This window comes from Sinocyclocheilus anshuiensis, unplaced genomic scaffold (assembly GCF_001515605.1).
Source record: "Sinocyclocheilus anshuiensis isolate Anshui unplaced genomic scaffold, SAMN03320099.WGS_v1.1 scaffold96, whole genome shotgun sequence".
In the NCBI taxonomy this organism is placed as follows: Eukaryota; Metazoa; Chordata; class Actinopteri; order Cypriniformes; family Cyprinidae; genus Sinocyclocheilus; species Sinocyclocheilus anshuiensis.
In genome coordinates, this window is record NW_015554094.1 from 674,780 (window position 1) to 690,727 (window position 15,948).

Here is a 15,948-nt window from a genome sequence, read left to right on the forward strand (position 1 = left end):
AATGTTTTATGTTGATGTTTTCCACCCTTTTTTCTCCAATAATTAAAAAAAAAATACAATTATTTTCTATTAGGAAAACACACACACACACTTTATATCTGACCTTCTTGTGACACATTCACACCCTTAATGTGACACTTTGTGTATATTTGACCAATGATTTTCATTTTAGGTGTATGAGCTTCACTACCATTCAGAAGTTTCGCTAAGATTTTTTAATGTTTTTAAAAGTCTCTTTTGCTTTTGCTGCATTTATTGCATCAAAAATACAGTAAAAACTGTAAAATTGTGAATAATTGTTACAATTTAAAATAACTGTTTTCTATTTAAATAGATTTTAAAATGTAATTTATTTCTGTGATGCGCAGCTGAATTTTCAGCATCATTACTCCAGTCTTCAGTGTCACATGATCCTTCAGAAATCATTCTAATATGCTGATTTGCTGCTCAAGAAACATTATTATTATTAGTTGTGCTGCTTCATATTTTTGTGGAAACCGTGATACTTTTTTTTTCAAGATTCTTTGATGAATAGAAAAATGACAAGAACAATTTAGAACATTAAGCATGTATTTGAAACGTCAATCTTTTATAACATTATAAATGTCTTTAATGTCACTTTTGAATAATTGAATGTGTGCTTGCTAAATAAAAGTATCAATTTCTTAAAAAATAAATACAATAATAAAAAAAAAACTTTTGAATGGCAGTGTTATTTGTACATTTTCGTACAGAAATGTAAAACTGTATACTTTAGGTTTTATTTATAAATGTATTCATATTCAAATCTATTATATGTTTGGATTTACTGGTCTTTTGTAAACTATACTTTACTTTTGTAACTATATATTCAGGAATATAAAACACAAAATTAACAACTTTGAATTAGTATTATAAACATATTGGAACTTTCTAATCATAATAATTTACATATAATTGACATATTCATTCAGATTTAAAATCAGGAATATCAGCGTTAATGAAAGTATGCATGCACATGATAACATGTCAGTGCTCATGTGAAATGCTTTCAGCTGGACCGCCGTGAAAGCGCCGGCTCGCAGAACGTCACGTGCCTCCGGTGGACATCAGAGGAGCGCAAAGTTCCCGACGATCCAGATGGGAAGAGTGGGAATGCTTTCGTAAGCAGAGGGACCGAAGGACATCACCTGAGACCGATGTTATTCACACGCGCGCGCTTCACGGCAGACGCATGCGGCGCCGCAGGATGCGTGCAGGCGGGATTTGAACGTTTCCAGCGTTGTTGCAATGCGGCGGGGAGGAATCTGATGAGAGCAGGGATCTGGGACGGTGAAGGCTGGGATTCTGCGCTGCTGTATCTGGATCCAGACCTCTGATCGTGCTCTCTCTCCGGTTGCGCATCGCGCGTTTCGGCGCTCATTGAAGCCGCGACGATGACCAGCGCGGATCAGGAGCAGCATCAGGACCGCACCATGACGACGGTCTCCAAGAAATCCATCATCGCCAAGATGTTCAAAGTGCGTAAGAGGAGGGAGATGCTGCTGGCGCAGGTGTGTTTGGTCTGCAGTGTTCTGCTCGTGGCGTGGGGCATGTCGACCATCCTGACCAGGACAGGTGAGTCCGAGCAGAACCGGCTTCTGGGTGTCACTCATAGCCCTCAGATGTCCCAGACAGAGCGGCGATCACTATCACAGTGGACAGGTAGAGGAGGGAATTCGACTTTCCAGGTGACATAGACGTTAAATTAGACATGGACAGTTCATGCAAATAAGAGGAACAGAAATGAAATGCATCCAATATGGATACGGATCACTAATCTACCCTTATCGGTTCGGTGAGATTCATAAATGGGAATATTAGTAGCATATGTTAAGAAGTGTTCAGTGTCAAAAATATAGCTTTTGATTGACAGTCTAGCCAAAAATAAAAAAACACTTAGCTAAGCATTGACAATGGAATTTCTGTCGTAAATTAGAGCCAGAAATTCCCTTTTTAATATTTATTATAAATTAAACTATTAATGCAGTTCTATAGCTATCTTAACAGTGATAATCAATAAACATATTCTTTTTGTTTGTTTTGCTTTGTTTGTCCATCTTACAATGAATACGTCTTTTACAGTATTACTAACTGAATTTATATCATCATTAAAACCAGTAATGGAATTTTTGAATTCCCTTTTTAATATTTATTCTAAATTGAACTGAAATTGCTTTGAAATTAAACTGAACTGCAATTATATATTTATCTTAAGAGTGTTAGTCAATAAATGATTTTGTTCCTTTTGTTTGTCCCTCTTACATACATCCTTTACAGTACTTACTGCATTTCTATCATAAATCATAGAGCCAGCACTGGGATACTAAAATTCCCTTTTTAATATTCATTTCAAATCAAACTATTAATGCAATTCTATATTTATCTTAAAAGTGTTTGTTGATAAACATATTCCTATTTTTTTATTTTGTTTGTCCCTCTCACATACATCCTTTACAGCATTACTAATTGAATTGATAATTAATGAGATCAGTAACCTCCAAGAATTAACTATAAAAAACAAGGTTCTTTACAAGTTATTTATTACTTAATCTAAAATATAAACATATTTTAATGTATTAATTGTAAATAATATTATTTATAATTAATATAATATTATATATCTTATTATTGTTATTTGATTTTATTTAGAAATAATAATGAATTTGCGTTTTTACTGAAAATGTCAAAAATGAATTGATCCTATTAATTCCAAATTATGTTATAAATTTAATTTGCAATCTTGCACACATACTTCAATACATTTTTGGCATGACATTATACACAAATTATGAAGAATATGAAATGGACAGCTGTCCTTAAATACAAGTATGAAATATAGAAATGTGCATCATTGTGTGTAGACATACGAACAGGTGTGTATGTTTCAGGGTCAATGATCTACATAAAATCAGTTCTATAAAATTCATTAGTGGCATTATCCTGCTCGTGGTTTATATGAATCATAATCATAAATGTTTGCCCTGCACATTTTTGGATGTGTATTAACATTTGTGTGCTATGAGCTATAATAGCGGCAGACACACCTGTTCTTATGAGACGCATCTATAGAGCTGGCTTCACTAGGGCTGTGTCTTCAAACCTAGTGAGCTGCCCATCTAGACTGCATGTGTGCGCATCATATGTGTAGGTAGTCAGCTCATAAGGTTGTGTGTGTGTGTGTGTTGGTGGCGATGCTCTGTCTCATATGCTGCAGTGTGAGACGGAGACGGTATGTTGGGTCCGTTATGCACACATGGTCAGATTTTAAATGCACAGTTCTCTGGTGATTTGTCTTTTATGGTCAGGCATGTGTGTGAAGTGTGCCGTCTGATTCCTCTGGGGCAAATGAAAGTCACATTCCTCTGGTATCGTGAAACATTGAGCTCAGATCGTGATATGAACTGAACAGCACATGCATATATCACTGAACTGATCAAAAGTTCATGATGCTTTATGGGTTTAACTGTCAGGTCATGCATCTTACATGCACACATAGAATAGAGTAGAATATTCACCCTATATGATTTTAAAGAAAGGTTTAAATGATTAAAGGTCATAATAGCTTTATTTTATTTAGCTTAATAGCTTTTTATTACTTTAATACTAATTTTCTTAGGTATTTGTCCAATTTGTATTTTTTTAGAACAAAGACTATTTACCAGGAAGCATTTACCAGCTTATAACTTGTTTATGAAAGGGGTTTTATTGTTAACTAAAATTAAACTAAAACAGAAACACACACACAACAATAATAATAATAATAATAAAAAATAATAATAAAAACTATAATAGTATCCCAAAGATACCAAAATAAAATGCGAAGTAACAGATGAGCACTGATTAAAGAAAAAAATTGAAACAATTTATGGATTCATGATATGAAAGTAACAATGAAAGCAACAAAACAATCAATTCCTGTTTATAAATTCCAAATAATTTGACTGCTTGCTAAATTGTTTGCCACCTAATGGAGTATATTTACATGGTGAATGGCATCATAACAGGGTTATTATAGTTAACTCAAACTAAAACCATAAAACAATTTTATTATTTGAAATACAATAAACATTAACTGAAATAAAATAAAATAAAATATATATAAAAATTGTATATAAAATATATATAAAAAGCTAGTTGCCAAGGCAATAATTCTTATTTTAATACATAAACATATATATATATATATATATATATATACACATACATACATACATACAAATATATATAAACATATTTATACAAATAATGACAAAAACACACATCAAAATTACTAAAACTTTAACTAAAATTAATATGAAAAAGGATAATCTAAAAAAATAACTAATTCCAAATATTTAATAAAATCTATAATATTACACAAAAAAAAAATCCAACTATTTCAACTTAAAAAATTAAGTTCAAGTGCTGCCTTAATTTTTTAAGTACAATCAACTTGGTTGTACACGTCTTTTCCACTTAAATTACATTAAACTGTTTAAAAAAAAAATCAAGTTGAATTTCATTTGACTTTAAAAAAAAATTGAAATTGCTTATTTTCAATTTTCAATCAAAACTTAAAGTAATGTAAAACATAAGTTGAAATGACTTACTGATAATATTTTTACAGTCATACACTAAAATAACACTGCATCATGTACTGTTATTTGTTCACAGATGCACAAATGTTCAGATTTCATGCAAAATGTATTAATCTGAGTCTTTTATAGCAGCTTTCTGTATCTGGTTAAAAATTCATAAAAAAATGTCCAAATGTGCAAGCAAAGCTCGTTGAATCTCTCAAGTCAGAAGCAAGTCTGTGGGATTTTTCTGCATGTCTATCATCTACCAAGTGAAAAGTTTGATCTTCTAGACGAGCAAAAACAATCGGCTTGATTTGAGGTGTCATTCACGCCCATATCTCAAACCCAAATGTAATTCTTAAATTAAATGCAAGCCTTCTGAATTGAATACAAAGGCATTAATTACAATAAAAACAAGAAGCTTAAACGATTATTCTGCACTGATAGCGTCCAGACAATAGCAAATCTGTTATCAGAAACGGCTCCTTTCTCTACCGTCTGCTCATGACAGTCACTTGTGTTTGTGTGGATTGTGAATGTCAGACTCATTGCTTTTCTCATAATGGTTTAGGAAAGAAAGATCAAAGACGGAGGGAATATATTCAGCCCTCCCTTTCTAATCAGGCAAATCCTGTTTTCCTCCTCTTCATCTGTAGCTTCAGGAGAAAAGAAATGCAAAACTGTCACTCTCCTCTCTCCCTGTTTTTCCATGTTAATTATATTATTTTCCCCAGTCTTTCTTAATTATAGACTAAAAAGTCTTTAAAGTGTGATCTCAGTGTAATTTCCCGAACACTCAGGAAGCAACTGAGAGAAAGTGAAAATCTCTTCCTTTTATTGACATGCTTGCTCTGAAGCTCTTTGAGAAATGTCTCTGGCCTGGAGCTGCTCAGGTGCTCTATGAGAGTCTCATCAGTCGTTTGGACCGCATTTAGGCCGGTTTACTTTAATTGACACCCTGTGATTGAAGGAAACACCTGCAGTGGAGCAAACGCTGCCGGCGCTGCTCAGGCGTTCACTGAAGAAAATGATTCATTTATGTTAAAGCTGAGCACACTAAAGTCAAATGTCATCTGCTTTATTACTCTATTTTTTTTTTATTTTTTGACGCTAATGAGATTTAACCGTGCTCTAGGCTTGTATAAAGTAGTTTGAGTGCTGAATTAATTAGTGTGTGGATTCTATGCTGATGGTAGCAGAAATAATATTTAATGTTTATATTTATTGATGGTTAATATTTAAATATGGCTAATATGTTAATACATGTAAAAGTATTACTTTTAAGAGATCAATTTAATATTATATTAATTTTAATAATTTAATTTAGTAATTTATTCAATTCTATTCTATTTACGATTCATGTATTAATGGTTTATATTTAAAACAATATTAATTATATTTAATTTTAATATGTACAAATATTAATTTTTAATTGAATAATGTAGTTACAATAATTTAATTTAATATTTGAAATTATATTTAATGTTAATACATGTACAAATATTAATTTAAGATATTAATTTAATAAATTAATTGCAATAATTACATTTAACAATATTTAATATTTGTATTCAATATGGCTAATATTTAATGTGAGGTGAATATCATAATTAAACATATCAGTGTTGCTTATTGTGACTGTGTAACCCCAAAATATAAGATGAAAGTAATCATTGTTCTTTTAAAGGGGTCATATGATGCTATTTTAAAGATCATTATTTTGTGTATTTGGTGTAACAGAATATGTTGACATGCCAATTTTATAACAACTTCTTTTTGAGAATGATAGTCTGAAATGAGCTATTTAAAGTGATGTTTCACTCATTTGATAATTGATCATTCTGTCATCATTTATGACTTTCTTTCTTTATTGTCTAGTGATTTGACCAGTGTTTTGTTTTTGCAGGTCATGGTATGATTGTGGAGGAGTCGCACATGGAATCACATGATCACTGGGGTCGACGGCTGATGTCCTCCACTCCTGATAATGCGACGGAGGTGAAGAACTGCACAGAGCCAGGTGAGATGAGCATCTCGACAAATGCTTTCGCTTGCAAGGCCATCCGCAGCAGACAAATGAGCACTTCAGCAACTACCATGATGCTCTTTGAAGTACCTTGTGAATAGCACAGTATCGGATATTGGAGGCTTGTCATGTGTTGGCATGTGCTCATGATCTGATGTGCCAGTAGCGTTGGATTGAGCGCTGAGGATTATATTTAGGTTCTTTGAGACGCCACTAATGACCCACTAGGAATTATCATGTGTTTTTGGTTAATCAGCAGATGGAAAACCTCACAGAAGTGTGTACTAAGAGCTTTGAGGAGATTTTAACTCCATGCCAGACTGTTTTTTTGTAACTCCAGTGAGATTTAAGCGAGGGTTTAATGTGACTTTGCTGTTCACTTGTGAAAGTTTTAATCAGCTTTGGTCCGGAGAGAAAGGCCTGCGTTTAGCTGACACTCATGTTCTTCCTAGCGCACTCTGTCCCGGACTTACGGCTGTTATTCTGACTGCGCTTGTTCTCATTAAATTCTCTCGAACCCAAATTAAAAGTCTATTTTTAGCCGTGGATGTTCTGTTTGTTCGGCTTTATAAGTTTCGAGTCTCAGTCAGACATAATTTAAATTTATTTATTATTTATAAATGTATTATTCGCTCCTTTTTATGACTGTGGAATCAACTGATTTTTAAGCACACACAAAGAGATTTGAAGTCATTTCACCTGTGTTAGTAGTTTAAATGTGACATATTCCTTCAGATTCTGACAATTAATTGGTAACACTTTACAATAAGGTTCCATTAGTTCATGTATTAGTTCATTGTTCGTTCATGTTAATTCACAGTGCATTAACTAATGTTAACAATCACAACTTGTGATTTTAATAATGCATTAGTAAACGTCGGAATTTACATTAACTAAGATTAATAAATACTGTAGAAGTATTGTTCATTCTTAGTTCATGTTAACTAAAGTAGTTAACTAATGTTAACTAATTAACCTTATTGTAAAGTGTTACCAATTAATTTAGCATAAAACATAAAAATATGCTCTAAGAGCATTTTGCTAATGTTCCCATAAATTTCTTTGAAAATTCAAAACATCCAGTTTTTTAAATATTTTCTTTTTTTTGTTTGTTGTGAACATTAAGGGAGCATTCTATTTTAATATTTACAAACATTTAAGTACCGTTACTTTTAAATGTTCTCTGAACATTCCAAATATTCAAATTTTTTTTTTGAAGTTTTAAAACCTTCTTCTTCTTTTTTTGTTATAAGGGGACATTCCATTTGATAATTTTGCGAACATTACTGAACGTTACTTTTGAATGTATGTTCTCAAACAAGTTAAAAACCAATTAAAATGTTACAGAAATAAATATTCCATGAATGATGTATAAATATACAGTTTTTGTTTATTAAAGTCTTTGTCCTAACGTTTTAATAAAATTATTACAGACCTGATAACTTTCCCAGCAAACTAAATATTTTCGAACAACGTTTTGCTAACGTTTCATTACATTATGAAAACATTCTTTTTGAATGTTTTCTGAACATTCAAAATGTTTTAAAAAAACGTTTTCCTTTGTAGTAAGAAAATTAAGGGAACATGCAAACATTATTGGAATGTTATTTTTTAATAAATAAAAAAAGGTAATGTTTTAAAACATTCAGAAATAAAAGGCTCCATGGGCAATGAATAAATATGTTTTGAGAACATTAGTAAAGACCAGATAACTTTTCCTTAACTGGGTAACCGTATCAGGCAGTTAATGATTAATGTGAGACAGCAATGTTTTGGGCATTAGCATATTTGCTAAGATAACAACATGATGCATTAATAATCATAAAAATGCAGCTCACTAGGTTTTGGATTAGAGCTAAAACCATATTTTATTCAAGACTTACGGTTCATGTATTTGAGCTCCAGGTCAGCTCTTTTTATTATTTCAATTTTCACATTTTTAAGACTTTTCTGAGTGTTTGATCATCCAGTGAAGGGAAACAGGAGAAGCTGGCTTCAAGTGAATCCCGTACACTCAGGACTTTCCTTTCAGTCAACATGATTGTTGATGTAAAAACTCTTATCTGTGAAACTCCAGCGATGGCACACCTCCACATCTGCAGCTCTCAGTTTGTCTTTCTCACCTCATCTCTTGCCATTAAAGGGGTCCTGAACTGAGAAATCCAAATTCTCTTGATCTTTTGACATATAAGAGGTCATTGTACTAGTGTGGCTAAACTCCGCCTCCGCAGAAGAAGATCAACGCCTGCTTCTACATCACTGCCTATTCATACATTTATAATTCAAAAATATATTAATTATATATCATATTGTTATTATACAATATACATTTTACATTACATATATGCATTAGGTTTGCCATGATACACATTGATAATGGTTGTAAAATTGAAACTGATGCAACATTTTAAAGAGGGGGAAATGAAATTTGATGAAAGTTTATTATGTAAGAAAAAAGTGTGTGTGAAGTGAGGCAACATATGAGCCGCGTAATAAGTCTTTATTTGTCCTGTTCCGCCCAACGATTCAAGCATGTAGTGTAAATAACGAGAGGCAAATGTAGAAATCAAACACAGAAATCAAACGACTTTGCAAACGAAACTTTGCATCGCCTTCCTTCTGATTCCAACATTAGGAAAGAGTGGATGAATTATAGCAGTGGCGTTTACTTCCGAGTCTACAATCCGTCACGTCTATTCAAACAGAGCGCTCTGATGAGGGGGTCAAAACAGTGGCCCTCAGAGAACAGTACAAAATAATTTTAAAAAAGCAGTTCATGACCCCTTTAATTTTTCAGTCTGAGTTGCCTCGTGCCAGTTGACAAGATTACACATTAGGAAACCTGTAATCTCTAAAGATTACACTTGACTCTTTCTTTCTCTTCTTCTTCAGCATGTTGGGCAAACAGGATGTCTTTCCCTTCTTCACCTTCATTTTCTTCTTTTATGTCAGCTATACGACAATACAGCTTTAATATCTATTGGATTGGGTGAAATTTGCCCATGTTAAAATGCTAGCATTGTTGTTGTGGTTGCTTATGTGGTGGCTAGCATGTTTCTAGGATGTTGTGAGCAGCGTATGAATTATACAGTGACTTTCAGTCTCAACTATTATTTATAATGTCTGCTAAATGAAATATAATGGTCATTTTCATGGTGCAAACTGTCAGTGTTTGTCTCTTGCAGAGCAAACTGTATTTCATTGCACCTAGCATGGTTAGTTAAACGTCAGTTTATCTACAGCATTTTTTGTGACTTTCGCCATATTTACCTCCTAAACTATGGCCATGAGCAACTTGACCCCGCCCTCAAACGCTGTAGCTTGTTTGTGTTGGTTAACATTATGTCGAGAAGACTTAATAATATAATATAATATAATATAATATAATATAATATAATATAATATAATATAATATAATATAATATAATATAATATAATATAATATAATATAATATAATATAATATAATATAATATAATATAATATAATATAATATAATATAATATAATATAATATAATATAATTGCCACAGTATATTTTTTAAATATTATTTATATATTATATTATTTTTAATTGTGTGTATGTATATATATATATATATATATATAGAGAGAGAGAGAGAGAGAGATTAATAAAAATATCTAAACAATAATATATTCATACATTTATAATTCAAAAATATATTAATTATATATCATATTGTTATTATACAATATACATTTTACATTACATATATGCATTAGGTTTGCCATGATACACATTGATAATGGTTGTAAAATTGAAACTGATGCAACATTTTAAAGAGGGGGAAATGAAATTTGATGAAAGTTTATTATGTAAGAAAAAAGTGTGTGTGAAGTGAGGCAACATATGAGCCGCGTAATAAGTCTTTATTTGTCCTGTATGCAGAAAAGTCTTGTGTATACAGTATTCAGTGTTGAAATGATGTAATTTCTCTGTGGGGGATGTTCACTCTGGGTTATGTCAGTCTGGGCTCAGGATACTTGGCACATTTAACAAGCTGCTTTTTGGCTATAAAAGTTGTTATCATACCCTTTTTTTTTTTGGCTGAGGAAAGCAGAGTGTTTGTTGTGACACTGAGGATGGTTGTTAGTGAAGGTTAGTTGTGTTCAGAACCAGGACGTTTGGCAGTGCTGAAGTGGGACAGAGGCGGGACGAGTCAGTGTTTCTGTTTTGAGTCTTCATGTGAGACGCCGTGAGTCAGCGTCACAAAATCTCCAGTCATCACTCTGAGCTCAGCGTCCACCAGCCGTGTGTCCTTTAACCCCCACCGAACGTACGCCCTGCCACAGTCATTTCAGTCTGCGTACAGATTATGTGCATTTATGTCTTATTTCTACTAGGTAAGGGTCTGGAAGGGTCCATTAGTGAGTTTAGCTGATAAATTTGGGGATTAATTTAGAGACGAAACTTCTTGGAAGAGGCTTTTAGTGTGCTGACAGTGTTATATGTTGAAAATAACTCTAATTAATACTTATTTATATTTTATACTAATGTATACTTATATTCATTTACACTTTCAAGTGTGCAGAGGCAGTGTTTGAATGTATATAATCACTTACTTTATATTTTTTTAATATTATTTATATGATTATTTATATATTATTTTTAAAATATTATGTCAAGTCAAGTCAAGTCACCTTTATTTATATAGCACTTTTAACAATACAGATTGTGTCAAAGCAACTGAACAGATATTATGTATATTATGATGTTATGTTATTATGTATATTATTATATTATATTATGTTGTATATTTTTAAATATTATTTATATATTGTATATATTACTATTTATTAAAAATATAATATAAATTATATTGCATATATTGTTGTTACATATTTTTTTGTTACATCTGAAATTGGTTGTTTGTTGTGTTTTAATGCATTATACTTTTCAAAGGTGTAATAATTAATAGATTTATTTTTGTAATGTATCATAACTGTGGTTACAGTTATTAATGAGATCATACAATGATGCATTTTAAGATGCATTACAAGGCATTATTAATGCATTAAAAATACTTTTATTTTTTAATCTATATATTTTTACATAAAGTGTTACCAGGGTGATAGTTTTTCACTCTGTTTTAGTTAATAATCCTGTGTTTGAAGATTTGTACATTTGTAAACCCTGGATTAACATCATATTTGCGTGTTTACAAGGTTAATAATTTTGATTGGACAACTACAGCATGCACCCTGCTTTTCACACAATTTACCATTCGCCGGGAATTTGATTGACAGGTGATCTGACCAATCACAACGCTGAATCCGTCATTTTGTCCGCCAAACCAGAGCCGCGGAAAGTTGTCATTTTTCAAGCGCAAATCCACCGACGTTAATCTACTCTTGCCTGGTTTGTTTGGCGCAGAGCCATTTAGAAACGAGTAGATTAGCGAGGGTGGATTTGCGCTTGAAAAATGACAGCTTTTTGCGGTTGAAACAACATACCTTCTGATGTTAGTCATGTTTATTTGGTGCTGTAACTAGTAGTAAAGAAGACAAGACAAGATGATCAGTTCGAGTGCCGCTTGAACTGAGGCGCTACAGCGATCTGTCATGACTGTATTAATTGTTTGAATTCCTTCAAAAATGACAAAATTTTAAATCTGAGCCTTTGTTTCATACCAGAAGTTACTTGCTGTTATGATAATGTGTCTTTATCGATTTGAGTTAGCAAAGTTTTCACAGTTTCTCTCACACTAAAGTGAGTTTCTGTGAGTGTATTAAGCTCATGAATATTTAATGAGGCAATGTTGTTTAATTTATGATTGGTTACATTCTAGCACTGCATGGTTTCATACTGTAGATCTGGAACTGAGTTTAACTCTTCGTAACTGGTTAAAAGCAGCGCTAAGCACCTTTCAAAATGACAGTTGTGAAACATGCACACTAAACCTGTGATTAGGCATAAGGTAAAAGGATTTTTTAGCTTTAGATTTGTGTCGTTCTGACTTTTGGGCTGACTCTGAATCATTCTCGTATGAAAGTTTCAAGTTTTTCTCTTTCTCTTTCTCATCTGCTCCATTACTTCATTATTCAGTTCATTACACACTTGAGCCATTTGATTTTTCTGCACTAGCCTCTTCTGCTGATGACACTCAAAGTTCACTGGACACACACACACGCACGCACGCACGCACGCACGCACACACACACACACACACACACACACACAGTATCATCACATTCTAATTTTTGTATTAAACCTGAGCTTTGTTCTTCATAGTCACTTATAAATCATGTGAATTGTTGGTATGTAAAACCTTGCTGTTTTTTTTAGATTGTCTAAAAGGACATCAGTTTATTTGTAAAGAGGTTAAAATTATGGATAATAATTATGAATATATAATAATTACTTATTAAAATAAGTTTTTATTAAAATGTTTTTTTTTTTTAATTAAAAAAGTTAAATATTTAAAAACTTTTTTATTTTTAGATCATCTGTAAGGTGTGATATCATTCAGGAAATTAAAATATGGATTATAATAATAAATGTATAACAATAATATTAATAATAATAATAACAGTAACAACAACAACAATCATAATAATAATAATAATTATTATTATTACATTTACACTTATTTCTTTTTTATTGTTTTTTTTTTTATCATGCATTATATTGAATATTTGAAAACGTTCTTCTTTTTAGGTTGTTTTTAAGGTCTAATATTATTCAGGAAATTAAAATCCTGGATTATAATTATGAATATGTAATAAGAAAATAATAATAATTATTATTATTACTACTACTATATATAAATATAAATGTATATAAATATACATTTATTTATTATTTAATTATATACAATTTTATAAATATAATATAAAATAGTATAAAATTAAAGAAACATATTAATAATAATAAAAATAGCAATAATAATAATAAATAATTTTTTCTATATTTATACTGTATATTATTTAACACACACATGTATATATATATTTTATTTTGTATATTGTATGTTACCTGTATATTATTTCATTTTTTTTATGCTGGAAACCTTGGCTAACCAGACTTGTAGAGCAACATATTACAAAAAAAAAAACACTTGCTCATTCTGTTATCACATGCACACTTTCGTGTTCACACGCTCGTTTATCCTCACATAGGTAAAAACTGTGTGCTCGTTGTGCTCCAGTTGTTTTGTAAGTACATTTGTTAAGCATCCAGCACTGTGAAATCAGTCTGTTATCTGTCCAGATGTAGTTCTGTTGTCCCCGTTAGCCTTTTGATTTTGTAAAGAGCTTGTGTCTGTCCTCACGTGCGTCTGGAACAGATGTCCATCTGCTGATCTCTCTTACGCAACACGCAAATACATTTGAAAGATTACAGGATTAGAGATTAATTACATTATATTGTAACATGACGGCAAGCAATATTCATCCAACTCAACTTCAGTGTGTAACTCGTCTGTCATGAATGATGCTTCAAATCAACCTGCTTGTTTCGAAGCCATTTGATTCTGATTTTCTAAGCGATCTATGGAAGCTTGTTTTCACCACGGGATTAAAAACAAATAAAAAAGGTAGTTGCGACTTTTTATCTCACAATTCTGACATTTTCCTATATAAACACAGAATTGCGATATAAACTCGCATATCTGAGAAGAGAAAAATCTGATTTGCTCTCGTTCAGCGTTCCGTGTATTACAATGTGTAGGACACTTATCTTGTAAACTTAAAAGGTTCTTTTTTCTATATTTTTTTCCTTTTTTATTTCTTGTTCCGTGATGGAAATACAAAAATATGTGAGCTATAAACTCAGAACTCAGAGAAAAACAGTCAAAGTTGTGAGAAACAATGCAGAATTGTTAAATAAACACACTATTGCGAGATATTAACTATTATAGATATTATAGATATAGATATTACTGTTTATAGTGTTCATCGTCTATTTGATTACGTCTTTAATTGATTTTTCCGTACATTTCTGCCATATGTACATTAACTGACAGTCACCACTGATAAGCTACCATTAAATATTGTAGAAACTTAATTTGCTGTAAAGTTGCTTTTTGCAACGATTCGTATTGTGAAAAGCGCTATACAAATAAACTTGAATTGAATTGAATTGAATATTAGATATACTGTAGATGTTATAGATATTAATTACAATATATACACTCAGAATTGCGACATATAAATGCAGAATTGCGATGTATAAACTCAGAAATGTGACATCAACGCAGAATTTATATAATTGCGAAATAAAAACGCAGAATTGCGAGAAATAAATAGAATTGTGACATATAAACCACTTGCGAGAGACAAATTCAGAATTGTGAGAAATAATGCAGAATTGCAATATATAAACACAGAATTGCAGGTAATAAACAGAATTGCAATATAAAAGTTGACAATGACAGTTTTTGTCAGAGCCCTTGTTATTCTTAATTTTGGCATTAATTTTAATTTTTACACCAGACATATATATCGGTTCAAAATATCGGTTATCGGTCTACTTAATCTGTAATAATCGGTATCGGCATCAGACTTGAAAAACACATATCGGTCGACCCCTACTCATGATGTCTGAATTGCGAAATGTAAGCTTGGAATTGTGAGATAAAATGTTGCAATTAACATTATTTCCTATTCCGTGAGGAAAACAGGCTTCCATAGAAATCAGACTTATGGCTTTCACTTACAAACCCACTGATGAGTTACGCAGCAAGGTTTAACACTGAAATGTCCCTAACCACTCATTATTGGAGGAAACCTCCAAGGTCATGCTATTGATCATCCGTCCGTTCATATCTAATGATTTGCTTAAGTGCATGTTCCTCTTTACTGATAATCTTGACATCTTTGGCTCTCATGCATTACAATGTAGGACACTTATCTTCACATTTCTGGAAGCTGAAGCGATCTTCCCTGCATACTCAGACGGGAGATTCATGCTTAGCTAACTGCTTGTGATGATCGGTACCTGGAGAAATGCGATGAGCCAAAACACTGCGCGTTAACCACGACACAATGGAGCAGTGAGTCTCCACACTGAGCTATTGTGATATGATTCGTGATGAGCACAGATGAGTGTGTGTCTCAGGAGAACATGACGTGTTCACTCTCACACATGACTGACATTCTCATCAAGTAATGCGCGGAAACACAAACACGTTTAGGGAAACTGGATCAGTTCTGTTCCAGTTCACATACTGCAACTATTGTACACAAAATATGTACTTTACCAATTATGGGAAATTGTATGTATGCAATGCTTAACTATTCTTGTTGTATAAAATACAGTGGGTACGGAAAGTATTCAGACCCCCTTAAATTTTTCACTCTTTGTTATATTGCAGCCATTTGCT

At 32.1% G+C, this 15,948-nt stretch overlaps 1 protein-coding gene across 1 annotated transcript in view; it reads left to right on the forward strand.

Annotated features, from left to right (window-relative positions):
* Window positions 1-1,087: 1,087 nt before the first annotated feature.
* Window positions 1,088-15,948, forward strand: part of LOC107669463 (sodium/potassium/calcium exchanger 4-like) — a 42,324-nt gene continuing 27,463 nt past the window's right edge. The window contains exons 1-2 of the mRNA XM_016461702.1: window positions 1,088-1,596; window positions 6,487-6,600. Coding sequence (XP_016317188.1) covers window positions 1,416-1,596; window positions 6,487-6,600 — 295 coding nt within the window. The 5' untranslated portion in view covers window positions 1,088-1,415. The remainder of the gene's footprint in view (window positions 1,597-6,486; window positions 6,601-15,948) is intronic.